The sequence below is a fragment of the Trachemys scripta genome, chromosome 10 (assembly GCF_013100865.1).
Source record: "Trachemys scripta elegans isolate TJP31775 chromosome 10, CAS_Tse_1.0, whole genome shotgun sequence".
NCBI lineage: Eukaryota > Metazoa > Chordata > Testudines > Emydidae > Trachemys > Trachemys scripta.
In genome coordinates, this window is record NC_048307.1 from 116,743 (window position 1) to 133,456 (window position 16,714).

General features: G+C 41.4%; 1 protein-coding gene across 5 annotated transcripts in view; it reads right to left on the reverse strand.

Annotated features, from left to right (window-relative positions):
- UNKL (unk like zinc finger) overlaps positions 1 to 16,714 on the reverse strand; it is a 130,694-nt gene that overhangs the window by 109,906 nt on the left and 4,074 nt on the right. For all 5 annotated transcript variants that reach the window (XM_034784602.1, XM_034784600.1, XM_034784601.1 and 2 more), the window contains exon 3: positions 5,459 to 5,635. In XM_034784602.1, coding sequence (XP_034640493.1) covers positions 5,459 to 5,635 — 177 coding nt within the window. The remainder of the gene's footprint in view (positions 1 to 5,458; positions 5,636 to 16,714) is intronic.

A 16,714-nucleotide genomic window follows, 5' to 3' on the forward strand; every position in this document is an offset into this window, starting at 1 on the left:
AGTAAGGCAACTCCCATTTTTTCATTTTCTGAATATATAACTGCTTACTGTATTTTTCACTCCATGCATCTGATGAAGTGGGTTTTAGCCCACGAAAGCTTATGCCCAAATAAATTTGTTAGTCTCTAAAGTGCCACAAGGACTCCTCGTTGTTTTTGCTGATACAGACTAACACGGCTACCACTACGATCTAGGTGTTATCTTTGATTCTATCCTCTCTTTAGACCCACACCTCCATTTCTAATTCTTGCTGTTTCTTCCTACACAACTTCTATAAGATCAGATATTTCCTCTCAGTCCACACAGAGGAAACTCATCTCTCATCTTAAGTATCAGAGGGGTAGCCGTGTTAGTCTGGATCTGTAAAAAGCAACAAAGAGTCCTGTGGCACCTTATAGACTAACAGATGTATTGGAGCATAAGTTTTCGTGGGTGAATACCCACTTTGTGCGTCTGACGAAGTGGGTATTCACCCACGAAAGCTTATGCTCCAATATATCTGTTAGTCTACAAAGTGCCACAGGACTCTCTGTTGCTCTCATCTTAACTATTTCAGCTTCCTGTTTCTGGCCTTGATAAACTCAGTCTTGTCCCCGGCAGGTGTATTAAAGACACTGCTGTTAGAAGATCATCATCATTTCTTAATGCACTGATTACATCACCTGTCTCTTTGCATCCATTTACTAGCTCCCTGTCCTCCATTCCAAAAACAAGCTTCTTGTCTTTACCTTTAAAGGCTCTTTACACCTTAGATATGCCCCGCCTATCAACTCTAATATATTACCATCCACTCGCTAGGATGGATCGGTTTAAATTTATTTGGTACTTCTTAGTTATTTTCTTAAAGAAAGGCTGATTCTCACTGGTTGGGGACATTTAAAACATGTTGATTTGCAACTAAATATAGCCTTTACACCAAATTTGATGCTTCTTTTTGCTAACCAGGAGAATATATTATATCTATACACATTTAAGCAATTATATTGTTTAATCACTTGATGATTACCTGTTCTGTACATTCCCTCTGGGGAACCTGGCATTGGCCACTGTCAGAAGACAGGATACTGGGCTAGATGGATCTTTGGTCTGACCCAGTATGGCTGTTCGTATGTTCTTAATTCACATTTTTCCAGATTCTTAATTTTTGTATTTTTCATTATGTTAGAGAATGGAGAATGATGCATTTCTTATTTACTAAATGATTAAATTTTGCACTTGTGATTTGTGTCAAACTCTATTTGGAAGGAAATTCAAATTCAATTCAAAATGAAAAAAATCACAGCAGTCAAAAAAAAATTAAACTATCCTACATGTGCTAGATACATAAGAGGAAAAGATTATCAAAAATGTATTAAAGTATGTTTTGTATTTAAAACTAATTGATTAATTAAACAAAGAGAATTATATGTAGTTAGTAAATGGAGCTCATTGTTTCTGGTTACTATGTCCTTCAAGATTTTAGAACTAATAGATCTCATCCTCTCACACCTAGTTTTTATTCAGAGATTAGAAGAGAAAAACAAGCTTTCCTGCTTTTACAACTCCTAATTGGTTTCTTAACTTTGAATGAACTAGCTGAATAAACTGAAATGAAGAAAACGTTCTCACTGCACCTGCAGAAGAGGTAACTGCTGTCAAAAGCTGATTTAGCACTTCAACAAACGCTGGTTCCAGGTTCTTAGCCAGTGATTTTCACCAATTCAGCAGTTTGACTTACTTTAAAACTTGGCAGCAAACATGTACATACTGCTTAATATTTTTTCTATTTACGTGATTTAATAGATTATAATAAAGTTAGGCCTTAACATAAATTGTCAACTTCAAACTTAATTAATAAACCTGTATTTTATTTAATATTGAAAATCTGATTATTTTTTATTTACAAAAAAAAAAATCAAATTTTTATCCACCCTGCCACACACATCTCCATTTTATCAACTATGCCATCTTTTACACTCATTAGTACAATTTGCCCTCAAGCACCTCTGGTGCTTTCTCCCATTCCACATCTTATGTAGGGGAGAAGCGCCACATAAAAATCCATAAAGCTACCACATTATTCTCCTGAAAATCTTTTCAGAAGATATTTACAAAACACCCAACAGCTGGACAGCTAGCATGCTAGGCAACTGCTTATTGCTCTAAATATGATCATTTCAACACTGCCTTGTTTCTCCCTACCCGATTTGTCGTTGTATCCACCTGTTGCCATTTCTCATATGCTAAGATTGTCAACTCTTTAGGGCAGAGACTCTCTTTCATGTTACAGCCTAGCAAAATGGGGCCCTGATGGCTGCTTCTAGGCACTTCCACACTATCACTATCCCCACTGAGGAGGAGGCAGAAATTTTCACCACCGCAGAAGAGCAATTTGGCCACTGAGTCTTTCAACATACATTAATCTCCCAACTCCTTATACATCCCCACAAACCTATAACCCACACATTCTCCTGACTTCCCCTCATTGCCATCAGCTACTCCAACCCCAACCTAGCTCCTAACCACATCCCCACTCTCCTACCCCTACACCCTTCCCAGTCATCACCTCATCGCAATAGTTTTTTCTCTTCAAAACCTCACATTATCCCCATTTCCCTCCACCCTCCAAAATGCCCATTCCATCTCCAAAGAGACAGCAACTCCCACGATGCCATCATTTCCTGATCCTGGCTTCCCTGAGACCTGAATCTTGCTCGGTGACACTGCCTCTATAGCTGCTCTCCTCTTACAGCGGTCTTTCCTTCTCTCTCACTCCCCATCCTGAATCAGTCCCAAAGGAACATACTGGAGTGGCTTCTTCTCTCCCATTCCTCCCACTTCCAACTCATCCCCATTCACACACACCTTCCTCTTTTTGAACAACACTCCACCCAACTCTTTTCTCCTCTCCCTTTCCGTGTAGCTGTCATCAACTTCCCATCTATCCCCTCACACCTGGTCCTTATACAACTTCCAATCCATCAATATTAAGGATTTTTGTTCTCAGCCCACTCCTCCCTATCCTCTTTTTCCTTCTCCTCCATTGATATGATCATTGTTAACTCCCTCCACCCTGCATTCGCCACCACCTTTGACTCCTTTTCCTCTCTCTCACACTGCAAGGTTCACCCTGCCAACCCCTACCTCTGGCTCCCCCCCCTTTTCTCTCACACACACACACACACACACACACCTCTTTTCCTCTGCTCCTGTTTCTACACTCATGGGAGTCTATTGTTAAAGTCCCATGCTTATGCTGACTTCCTCCACTACAAATTCATTTTTATTTACCTTTCCCTTCATTCTGAATAAGCAGCAACATTATTCCTCCACTCTCAATTATTTCCACGCTCCCAGTACCAGCTGCCTATTTACCATTTTTCACTTCCTCTAAAAATCCTCTCCCCTCCTGCCAGGATCTTGCCAACTTCTTCAATAAAAAAAATCCCAAGAACTTGATGTGACCTCTACCCTCTCTCCCTTCCTCCATTACCTGCTCACAAACCTCTTCCTCTTCAACAAAGGCCGACTGATTCCTTGCTTTCATCCTCTACACCTTCCATTCAACCTAATAATCCTATCTCCTCCCATTTCTTGACCTCCACAACTCACCCCTGCCATCACTCATCTCCTCCACAATACAAGCATATATTAGGTTATGTTTTTTGCAGGGTAGGTTGCATTATTTGGCCTCTTTGTGCAAATGAATTGTGACCATCTTTATTTAATTACATATCACACAGTATGTTTTCAACAGGACTCCTGCCTCATTCAGCGCACAGGATAAATTATGAATGAGACAGCACTGTGGTTAATGAGACTATTGTCTATAGGAACTCTACTTCATCGGAAGAAGACAAGAGAAGGTGTGACAGGAACAAAGCAGGGGCCTACAGGAAAACAAAGGAGGCTCTTGTAGTTAATACAGTGAATCAATTTAGCCACAGATTTACTATATGATGTTAGGAGTCACTTAAACCAAAAAGTGGACAACTAGTTGTATGTTCTCCATTTTCTAGGTGCATAATTTGAGACACCTAAGGCCTGAGTTTCAGAAGTGCTGAGCATTCGTAACTCCAGATGAAGCTGGGGGAAGATGCAGGTGCTCAGTATCAAACCGTATCCATCTCAAGTTGGAAATCCAATTAATTAAGCATTTAGCAGTCACTTTTGTGAATTTTGGCTTAAATATCACTGTGCTTCAGTTCTCCATCCACAAAACTAGAATAATAATGCTTCTCTACACACACTAGAGAGGTTTTGTTAAGTAAATTCTTTAATGTCTGTGAGACACTCAGGTACCACAGGGAAGATCACAATATAAAACATCACAAGGAAATGGAATATACTGTACTCATTATGAGGTTTGATATGCAGAAAATAAGGCATAGCACCACATGGTGAATAAGGAGGGTAAAAAAAATACTGAATTGCTGTCTCACTCATGGAGCGCCATCTATCCTGCACACTGAACGAGACAGGAATCCTATGGAAAAAATAGTATGTGATAGATAATTGAAACAGTAGGTGATCATGCAGAGATGCAAGGAATTCTGTGGTAAGGTGGGAATTAAAGGTCATGTTAAATGACTATGAAATTATTCAATAAGCTTTAATGTTACAGAAATAATTCTGGGAACAATTCAGCAGCAGAGCAATGAGCCTGAAGCTGTAGGCAGGAAACAAGGAATAACACAAGGAATGGATTGCAGAAGGTAGTGGTTGCCATTAAAGGCTCTTAAATCCTGCAGGAGCAGAGCTCCATCCCTACAGAGCTCAGAAGGCTTGGCTGGCAATCATCACTTCCTATAAGAATCCCACTGTTTATCCCAAGCCAGTGCATCATCCCCTTCCTCTCATCCCCTAGTATTTCAAAAGCTGGTTCACAGTCACAAATAATGTTCATCCTCCTTATTATCCTGAATCACAAAGCATCACCCTTTGGCTGCCACCTAATCTCACCTTTAAAAGGCAGCAACAGAGACCACTGACATCTCACTTATTGGGGGAGGGGAAAAGGGACAACAACAAAAATCAAAAATTGCAAATAAACCATGTACAAAGGAGGCAAAAATATCACAAACACAAGATGAGGAGCTGAAAGATAGCATCAAAATGACCATTTTTGTGAATTTAAGCAGCACAAGCAAATCTACACAGCATCATGGCAAAAAGGTAAAATATTCAGCCTTGTGCACACTTAAGTGCATTACATGCAGAGTCCTTCATACGTGGATACGTTACTGTTGCTCTAAAAATTTTAAGATTTTAATTTCCCATTGTTTTTACATTTGCAATTTTAACATTGCATTAATATAAGTTTTTACATTTACAGTAATAATGTCAGAAAGTTAATTATACATTTGATTGCAAAGTTAATTGTATTTGGAGACAGAAAAGTTTAATGACTACACACTGGAATGTTATAGGACAATGGTCTCCTGATAATGAGGACTAAAAGTTAAAAATAAAAGGATACCTTATATCATATACTGGTGGTCTAAGGTCATGAGGCCCGTGAGCAAAGGCACAGTGGAGTCCATTCTTCACACAGTGGCCCCGAGCATCTGTTTCATGAATACATGTTCCAGTCTTGTAATATCTGAGATGATATTTTCTTTCTGTATCCCCTGTTGTTCGATGCAGATAAGGACAACTACATAATAGAAGGAAACAATTATGGAGTACCACTGCGCAGTGCTTAGAGGATTGTGTTTAAACTCCTAACCGAACATTTTGCTGTCCCTTTCCTTCTTATAACTTACTTGTAACATTTTGGGAATGCAATTCAGACCAGAGAGAATTTGTCTCACCCCTTGCCCTGTAACTCTGGGTGCCTTAAATGCTCTGCTGCAATGGTTCACAGCCCAGACACTAGCAGCCAGTAGACAAGCATGTAGTTCCCTGAGCATGTGCACGCTGTGCAGTCCTGGGTCAGTGCTCCGACCCCAGCAGCGTGCCTACAATGGAATAGCTCCACACTGGTCTCCACCAGCCTTAGTTACTACTTGCAGAGTGACATCCAACAAACACTCAGTCCTGAACTTCCCCAAAACCTTCTGCTCTGAAGTGTCCATCCTTTTCCTGGAACACTCAGAGAAATAAGAAGTTTTGTTACTCCCTTAAAGAGACAAAAATACAGTTTATTACTTTAATTAGAGTTAATTACTTCAATTCAAATACAGCACCAAGTTGGTTTAGATCAATGTTTCTCAACTTTTTTGTGCTGGCAACTCCTTTTGGACTTAAAAATTGTGGCCCACCTACTAAAAGGGCAGGCATTGGGGGTGCCAAACAGGGCAACTGCCCAGGGCTCCACAAGCTAAGGGCAGGTCTCCACTACCCGCCGGATTGGCGGGTAGTGATCGATCTATCAGGGATCAATTTATCGTGTCTCGTCTAGATGGGGATAAATCAATCCCCAAACACACTCCCCGTTGACTCTGGAAATCCAGCTGGCGAGAGGCGGAAGCGGAGTCGACGGGAGCGGCAGCAGTCAACTCGCCACTGTCCTCACAGCCAGATAAATCGATCTAAGATAGGCCGACTTCAGCTACGCGAAGTTGCGCATCTTAGGTCGACCACCTCAGTGTAGACCTGGGCTAAGTTACACACTTCAGACCCGCCGCCATGGCTGAAGCATGCAACTTAGTTTTGCGGGGTCCCAGGCAACTGCCCTGCTTGCCACCACCTAATGCCGGTCCTGCATTTGCCCACCCCCTCCCCCAGCCCATCCTGCGACATGCCCCCCCCCGGGGGTCACGACCTCCAGGTTGAGAAACCCTGGTTTAGATCAAAAGTAAAACAAGTTTATTAACAAAAGAACATAGGTTAAGTGATACCAAATAGAAGAAATTGAAGGTAGAATGGGTTACAAATAAACAAAAATTACAATATGCTTTCTAATAGCTAAGACTTAACCTAACAGGCTACAGACTTTGCTCAAGGTAGTTTTCTCAGCAATCATTTTCTTTCCAGCCATGGCTGACTTTCTGTCAGTCAGGACCTTCCACAGAAGTTCAAGGTGCTGGTTTCCCTTGTCTTCCTAGATCAGCAGTTCTCAAACTGTGGGTTGGGACCCCAAAGTGGGTCAGGACCACATTTTAATGGGATCCTAGGACTGGTGTTAGACTTGCTGGGGCCTGGGCTCAAGAACAAGCCCCCACTGCCTGGGACTGAGGCTGAAGCCCAAGGGCTTCAGCCCAGGGCAGCGGGGCTCAGGCTCTGCTCTCCTTCCGCCAACCCGGTGCGGCAGGGCTCCGGCCCACCCTGCCCAGAGTCATGCAGTAATTTTTGTTGTCAGAAGGGGGTTGTGGTGCAATGAAGTTTGAAAACCACTGTCCTAGATGAAAGATCTTTGCCTAAGCAGGTTTCTGACTTATATTCAGTTCCCAAAGACTTCAGTCTCTTGCTTGAAGGACCATCTGTCTCAGTTTGCAAGAGCTCTGTCCCCTTCTGTCTGTCCAGTGATAGATGGCAATATGGTTTCTTCTCTCTCCTTATATCTTCCCAAACTCACTTTGTCTCCAGATTCAGGATGACCTCGCGCTGTTCTTCCTTTCCTGTGAACTTCCCATACCTCTTGCTGATTCATATGTAAATGTGGCTTCCATTGTTTTTGGTCTGACCTTGCTTAGTTTTCATAACTGTCTTCCCTCCTTTCTGGGAGAAAACCTGTTTCTGTCTTTGGTCACATACTTTAAAGCACAATATCATTAAGTATCCATATTTCCTCATATAGCGTTAATATATACATTTCACAATGATAATCAACCACCAGCATGTCACTAGCTTTCAGGAAAGACCTAACTTGATATTAGGGTTGTCGGGTGTCCAGTTTTCAACTGGAACGCCCGGTCGAAAGGGGACCCTGGTGGCTCCGGTCAGCACCACTGACTGGGCCATTAAAAGTCCGGTTGGCAGGGCTGGCAGGCTCCCTACCTGGCTCTGCATGGGTCCCCGGAAGCTGCGACATGTTCCTCAGCTCCTAGGCAGAGGGAAAGCCAGGGGGGCTCCGCTTGCTGCCCCATCCCAAGTGCTGGTTCCACAGCTCCCATTGGCCATGGCGGAGGCAGTGAGCATGTACCGCGCAGAGCCACCTGGCCGCACCTCTGCCTAGGAGTCGGAGGGACATGTCGCCACTTTCAGGGAGCCTCCCGAGGTAAGCGCTGCCCGGAGCCCACACCTCCTCCCACACTCCAACCCCCTGCCCCAGGCCCGAGCCCCCTCTTGCACCCCAAACCCCTCACCCCCGGTCCAACTCCAGAGCCTGCACCTACAGCCAGAGCCATCACCTCCTCTCGCACTCCTGCCCCAGCCCTGATCCCTCTCCCATACCCCGTACCCCAACCCCCTGCCCGAGCCCTCTCCTAAATACCAAACCCCTCATCCCTGGTCCCACCCCAGAGCCCGCACCCCCTCCTGAACCCCTGCCCCAGCCCTGAGCCCCCTCCTGTACCCAGACCCCTTTCTGGAGCCCACATCCCATAAACACCCTTGCACCCCAAACCCCTTCCTCAGCCCGGAGACCCCTCCCACACTCTGAACCCCTCAGATCCACCCCCCAGCCTGGAGCCCCCTCCTGCACCCCAAACCCCCTGTCCCAGCCTGGAGCCCCCACACACACCCTGAACCTCTCATTTCTGGCCCCACCCTGGAGCCGACACCCCTTCCCACCCCAGAACCCCCTGCCCCAGCCTGGTGAAAATGAGCAAGTGAGTGAGGGTGGGGGAGAGCCAGCGACAGAGGGAGGCGGGACCTTGGGGAAAAACAGGAAAGGGGGGTGAGTGATGGGGCTCAGGCCAGCCCCGCGAGGAGGGGGGGGACAGCTCAGGCCCACTCTGTGGAAGGTTGGAGGGGGGGTCGGGTCAGCTCCATGGTGGGAGGGGAAGCAGCTCAGGTCAGCTCTGTACCTGGTGCGGGGGGGGGGGGGGGGGGGGGGGGGGGGCGGGGCCCCCCCCCCGGGGGGGGGAAAGAGGGAATATGGTCACTCTAACAGCCCAGATCCGGTTTCCAGCCTATATAGGGGGCAGAACCTCAGGGGGGAGAGGAGGAGCAGGGGGGCAGAGCTACAATTCCTGCACGAGTGCCCCCCCATACTTCTATACAAGTTCTGGCACTCCTGCAGGCCCCCAAATCCAGGATCAGCCATGAAAAGCAAACGATGCAAAAGGATGCAATCCTTCTTAGATTCACTTTAATGATCCTGTTGGGCTTTGTGGGAAATGTTCTGCATATGAGTAGCACAGGTACAGTGCTCCACTTTTGTGGGAGTTGCAGTACATAGGGAAGACAGAGAACACCACTGCCCCCATCAAAAGAGATTTTTCCCTGGGCTGGTCCCACTGAGGGCTCTTCCCACACAGCCTAACAGAAGCAAGAGCCTGAAGCTAGCCAACCTGCATAAATTTTCCTTGCTTGCTGTTGCTGGCATCATAGGCACAATTCCAGCAGAGTGTCAGTAAAAAAAAAAAAAAAACACAGACTATCCCTTGCAAACATAAACCCATGCATATACTGTTCCCCCTTTTTAACCCAAGCAGCTAGTCAAAATTTGGGGCGCTGGGGATGTTCCAGCTGGAAGCAGAAATTGATGGAGTCTGGTATTTTCTCTGAAGCAATCTTGTTTATTTAACATGGAATGTATGAAATCCTGGGTCTCTGAATGCAGAAGGAACCAAAAACAAAAGGAGCAGTTTCTTAGCTTACAGCCTCAGAGCCTCTTTTGCCCACACCAAACCCAAAAGCTCTCTCTCTAGCTTTTTCCAGAGTCTCACTGTGCTAGTCTCCAGCTTGGCTTTTTTGTCTCTGTCTCTCTCTCTGCTCTAAGTTTCCGTGTGATCTCTCCTCTCAAACACACATACACAGGCAGCTTACAGTTATGTTAATCGAAGGGTGAGTTCACACCTATCAATCTGAATGGGATTTTAAGTCAATCCATAACCAGGTTTCATCCAGCTCATGACAATGTTGTATAAATAAGCAACACTATGGTAATATGTATGCAATGACCATGGACAGATACCACGGACAGTCATCAGCAGGGGTCAAACCCAAGGCACCCAGCACTGAAGGCAAATGCCTCTATCACTTGAGATAAAAGGAGCAGGTTCACAGCTGTCAGTAAGAAGTAGGCTCTTATCCTCACTTAATATTACATATGCTAAGCAAGAGCATTAAAAACAAATTACACAAACAAAGAAGGAGCTACAATTGCTGCTATCTTCCATTCCAAGTTTCTTGAACTATGTACAAAAATCTCTACTTCATTAGAAAAGTGTAAAGTTTTGCTTAAAGATAAGCCGATATGACATAGCTTTAAACAAGACCTGTATTTTATTTTGTATGGCAGATATTAAACCATCACCTAACTATAAGGTTGCAATCTGATAAATATAGCAGGTAAGACTTAGTGTTAGACAACACTAATAAAAATGTTTGCCTGCTTACATTGCAATGACAACAGTTATTATGAGACTGTTCAGGGTGAATGCTCCTCAGAAAAAACAAGCTGATAAAAAAGTGTGTTTGTTAATCAAAGCTGCTTTATATACAACATTTCTACATTATGAACCAAGCTGAAAAAATATGAAGTTATACTAAATGTTAACTTTTAATAATAATGAAGTAATGAAAGCACTGTACTCTGTATCATAAGTTTTACTGGAGTTGACAGGTGTTTTTTTAAACTTAAAAGCAATTGTTTTTAGCATTCTGATCATACACAAGGCAATTTAGACATCACACTTTTCATACAGTTTAGTACACATACTGTGAAACACAGACATGACCACTAACGCTTAGCACACTAACTGCTACAGAAAGTAATGTGTCACCTCTAAGTTTTCATATTGTAATAACTCACACAATATCATAAACATTTCAAAAAGAATTTTTCCTCTGAGCTAAAAGTAAGTAAAAGAAATTCCAGTTTAAACGGCAATTTAAACTTAAAAAAAAGTGTTTTAAGACAACAGCTTATAAAGTTTTCATCTTCAACTATAACTACAGCATTACTAGCCTTCTGCTTCAAGAAGACTTTACAACTGCTCAAAGCAAATATCAATTTAAACATGTTACAAAACAGTTCATATTTTAGGAAGAAGTCTAAAGCAATGAGATGGTGCTTCAGTTGAGCTCTGCAGTCAAGAATACTATTGTTCTTTATACATATTCACAGAGATGTTAATGCTGTACTAAATGGGAAGATTCAAAATTGCCCATTTCACGTGCATGACTATTCTTAAATATTTCCACATAATTTCTCAAGCAGTCAATAACGTGGCAGTTCGTTGCAAATTAAAATGCATTTGTGTATGCTTAAATTGTTCTACTGCTTATTTTTGCACTCTGATAACTCAAAACATGTTAGACTTTGATCAGGCTGCAACTTTAATATGTCTTAAGAAATCAGATTTCGAAAGAACAGTAGGCACCTAGTGAGTGTCATGTGAACTATCATCTGCCTTTCCTCTAAGTCTATTAAAAAGTGAAAAGTTTCTGATATAAATATGGATACAGCTGCAGCTCTACATAAAAAAATCTGTCAGTTATTGTATTCGACACTTAAATGTGTTTGCGCTTCATTACATACAATACAGATATAAAAAAACCTCTTTAAATCTTCTAGTGGTCATTGAAAGAAGTATTTTATTAAAAAGTATTTTCCACAGACGATGCCGAAAACTAGGCACCTAAATTCATACCATGCCTAAATATAGATTTTAGGTAAGCGTTGACTTAACTGTGTAAGTTACAAATACATGCACATTTCAATATTGCATTGAAATACTGAGGTCCTTATTACATTCATTTTGATGTACAATCAACTTGGTTTCTCTATTTTAAAAAAGGAGAAAATTAAATGCAAAATTTTACATTAGACACTGTTGAAATATTAAACTTAAAAAAAAACCAGAAAATTCAACCTTATAACATAAGAATGGTGTCATAAACAGACAGTTAAGGGTTAATGCCTCTTTTACAAGTAAAGGGTTAAGAAGTTCACCTAGCCTAGCTGACACCTGACCAGAGGAACCAATGGGGGACAAGATTTTTCAAGAGGAAGGAGGGAAGATCCTTTGTTCAGTCAGTTCATTAAGTTTTGTGCCAGAGAGAAAAAAATCCAGGAATCAGCCTCCTATCAGGGTAGTGAATATTAGAGAAGGAATAAATTAGCTTGTTTATTTTCTTTTGTGACTTGCCTTTTTGCATAAGAGGGAGATTTAAATTGGGTTTTTCTTTTGTGTAACTTTAAGGTTTTGCCCAGGGGGTCTCCTCTGTGTTTTGAATCTGTTGTCTGTGAGAACAGCTTGCATGCTAATCTCCCAGAGGTTTTCCTTTCACCTTTCTTTAATTAAAAGTCTTCTTCTAAGAAGCTGATCGATTTTTCCTTGTTTTAAGATCCAAGGGGGTTGGATCTGGACTCACCAGGAATTGGTGGGGGAAAGGGAAATTAAACTCAAATCCTGCCAGGAAAGGGGGGGGAGATTAATTTCTCCTTGTTTTAAGATCCAAGGGTTTGGATCGGTGTTCACCAGGAAATTGGTGAAGAAGTCTCTCAAGGCTACCCAGAGAAGGGTTATAGTACTTGGGAGGGAGATATTTTGGGGGAAAGACAGAGTTTCCAAATGACTCACAAATGCTTTGGTGGTGGCAGCATACTAATCTAAGCTGGTAATTAAGCTTAGGGGTTCTCATGCAGGTCCCCACATCTGTACCCTAAAGTTCAGAATGGGGTTGAAACCTAAGACAAACGGCCATACCATTTCAATGGTCCAACTAGCCCAATATCCTGTCTCTCACAGTAGCCAGTGCCAGATGCTTCAGAGGGAATGAGTAGAACAGGGCAATTTTGAGTGATCCATCCTCTGTCATCCAGTCCCATCCTATGGCAGTTGGAAGTTTAGGGAAACCCAGAACATGGGGTTGCATCCCTGGCCATCTGGGCTAATAGCCATTGATGGACCTATCCTACAAGAACTTATAAAAATCTTTTTTGAAGCCAGATATACTTTTTGGCTTCTCAAGATCCCATGGCAATTACAGCTGTGACAGCAATCACAACATAATTAGAACACATATAAATAGGTAAAAATTTTATGCCACCTATTATATCACAATTTATATTGCGTATAATCATTAATCATTTAGATATGCAAAAGTTATTTTGCTTCTCATGGATCTTCCAATAGCCCCAATTAACAACTTCTACTCTAAGCTGCTATTATTAAAGAAGTTATTCAAAATCTCTTGCAGTAATTACCTAACTTTGTATTTAATAACATCATAAATGATGTAAGTTTCAGAGTAGCAGCCGTGTTAGTCTGTATCCGCAAAAAGAACAGGAGTACTTGTGGCACCTTAGAGACTAACAAATTTATTAGAGCATAAGTTTTTGTGGACTACAGCCCACTTCTTCGGATGCATCCGAAGAAGTGGGCTGTAGTCCACGAAAGCTTATGCTCTAATAAATTTGTTAGTCTCTAAGGTGCCACAAGTACTCCTGTTCTTTTTATAAATGATGTAGGTATTTCACAGGAAACACACAGAACATATGACCATGCCCCAAATTGTTTACAATCCAACATGCAGAGCCTATATATAGGATTTGTGACCCTGGCCCAAAGAGCTGACAATTAAAGTGCTCATCCTACAATTTTAAATGCCCCTAGGACGCAGTTCTGTAATCAGATATAGCAGATGGACTCTTGTGGAGCCCCAGTAAAGTCAATGATGCTCTTAAATCTTTAAACACTTAAATCTGATTGTAAACATGCACCTAATTTTAAGACTACTCATACACACACAGGATCAGACTACTCACACACAACAGGATCTGATCTGATGAACCTGATCAGTGAAAATAAAACTGTCACCAGGAAGTGAAGGACATGGATTAAAAGATACACAATTACAAGGTTTGCTTAAGCTAAGCAACGTTACATCCTGATTGTTCAATTTTTTTTTAAACTGTGAGAAAACTTTTTCTATGTTTACTGAAACTATCCAAACACAAGCACTACTTAGACTACTTCATATATCATTAAATTAGATCACTGCATATCAAAAAGGGACACAGCAGCTAACCAATATCAAAAGCTGTTTTTTTTTTTAAATCAAGTCAGAGATTGTGCTCTACACATTAAAAAAAAAGTTTTGATTTAATGGCTATTTTTTAAGTGAGTAGTATATTTTCATAAATATAATATAAAATGAAACACAAACCATGTAGGATCTTACAAATTACATCAATGACAGCAGATATTTTGACCTTATTTTCAATATACACTAGTTGTCCATTTCTCCCAAAAACCTTCATATTTTTTATACTGTCCTTCACACATGAAACATTCTCCCTAAACAGATCAAAAAAGCCACTATACAGTCCTTCAAAACCCTCCTCAAGATCCATTTCTACCATGACACTTACAGTAAACCACTCAGTGATAATATCTTGGCAGGTGGACAGACAGCAGGAGTTACTGATATTGGCTGGGATTTTCTGAAGAGGCCATTGAAGTTAGGCACACAAATCCCATTGAAAGTCAACTGCCATTTCCAGTTTATTTTTTTAGTTTATTTTGATTCAAGACCTGCTAATTGTTGCATATGTGGTATATATAACTACATGTTCCAGTCATTATTACTCTTGTTCTCCTTTGCCCATCCTCTGCATTCATCTATTACATCTTGCCTTAATATAGAGCTAATCCCGAAAACACAAGTATGTGAGTAACTTAAATGCACATTAATTTGCAGGATCAGCCACTTAGACTGCAATATGGGTCTGTATAGCACCCAGCACGATGGGGCCATAATCTGGATTGGAACCTCTTGGCAGTAGTGTAATGCATGTAATAGTACATTTTAATAGATAGAAGTGACGACTAACAATTCATTAGATAAGTAATGAAGTTTTTATTATGGACTGATTAATACATCCCTTCAACAGAATATAAAACTTACTTTTAGGCAAAGGAAAATCAAGAACCAGTTAAAAAGGAGAAAAAGCACACACTGAAATGACCAAATAGTTAAAAATCTAAAATAGTGTGAACATATTATTGGCAGAAATCATCACACCAAACATTGTAAACAGACAACCAAACTTTACAAAATTAAAACTTATTAATGAATGTATATATAATTTAGAAACTTCGATACACAAATCTCCACAGACATGATTTTACCAAGAATTAGATCCCAGAAAAAAGCCATCACCATTCAGAACTAATATTCCTGTTATTTCTATCAGAAAGTTTAATAATTATAAACATGTTCCTTATACATTTTACATCTCAAAACCAATTCATATTCCTAAACTTTGCAACACAGGAGGGAAAGATATTACCTGCTGCATTGAAAACACACCTATAATATTACAGTAGATAAATTTTATGGCTAACTACAGCCAGAAAAGTAATTGAACTAAACGTTAACAGAAAAGCAACTTCTTACATATCAGATGTGCTTTAAAATAATCATTACACAAATACAGTCTTTAGGTCCTAATCCTTCATTAGGATTTGCTAGCACTGATTCCTATACTCCAAGGAGGAACACTGCACAACTGCAGAAGTCTGCACTAGGTGGCCCTAAACAGTACATATTTATAAAAGAACAGTAGCAATGTTATGATGGGGGGGTCTATTATAGACCACCAAATGAGGAAGAGGAAGTGGGTGAGTCATTCTACAAGCAGGTAACAAGATTAGCTAACACAGATGAGCTACTATTAATGGGGGATTTTAACTTCCCTGATATCTGTTGGAAGACTATTACAGGAAAACATAATATGTCCTGCAAATTCTTAGCATATGTAGGGGACTGAGGAAACAAGTAGGAGTCATCCATTTTGAATCTAGTTTTGACCAACACAGATGAATTAGTTGCGAACATGAACGTGGTCAGGAACTTGGGAGGAAGTGATCATGATCTGATCGAATTCAAGATCCTATGAAAAGGAGGACATGAGAACAGCAAAACAAGGACAATGAACTTCAGAAAGGCGGATTACAACCAACTCAGAGAAATAGTATGCAAGGTCCCATGCAAAGACTAATTAGGTAGAAAAGGAGTTGAAGGGGGCTGACAGTTCCTAAAAGATGTAATACTAGAGGCTCAACATGGAAGTATTCCAATGCAGATGGAAGATAAGAAGAGCCACAGGAGGCCAATGTGACTGCAGAAGGAGCTATTTAGCTAGCTATCTAAACACCAAAAGGGAAACATGCAGGAAATAGGAGGGGAATGTCACCAAGGAAGAAGATATGGGAATAGCATGAGCACTTAGGGACAAAAATCAGGAAAGCCAAAGCAAAAAGGAATGTTAGAGACAACAAAAAGGGGTTCTTCAAATATGTCTGACAAAAAAGAAAGCTCAAGTGTGGGTTCACTGCTCAATGGAGAAGGTGAGCTGGTAATGGAAGATGATAGGAAGGCAGAGCTGCTCAATGCCTACTTTGATTCAGTCTTCTCACAAAAAACAACATGTGACTGGCTAACTAGCCAAGTTACTACAGACAATAAAGGGAAAGGGATGAAGATCGGGATAAATAAAGAACACGTCAGAGATCTTCTGACTAATTTGAATGAATTCAAATCAGTGGGGCCTGATGCTATTCACCCCAAGGTACTGAAAGAATTAGCTGAAGAAATCTCAGTGCCACTGGCAATAGCAATAATATTTGCTAACTCATGGATGACAGGAGAGGTCCTGGAAGACAGGAGAAGG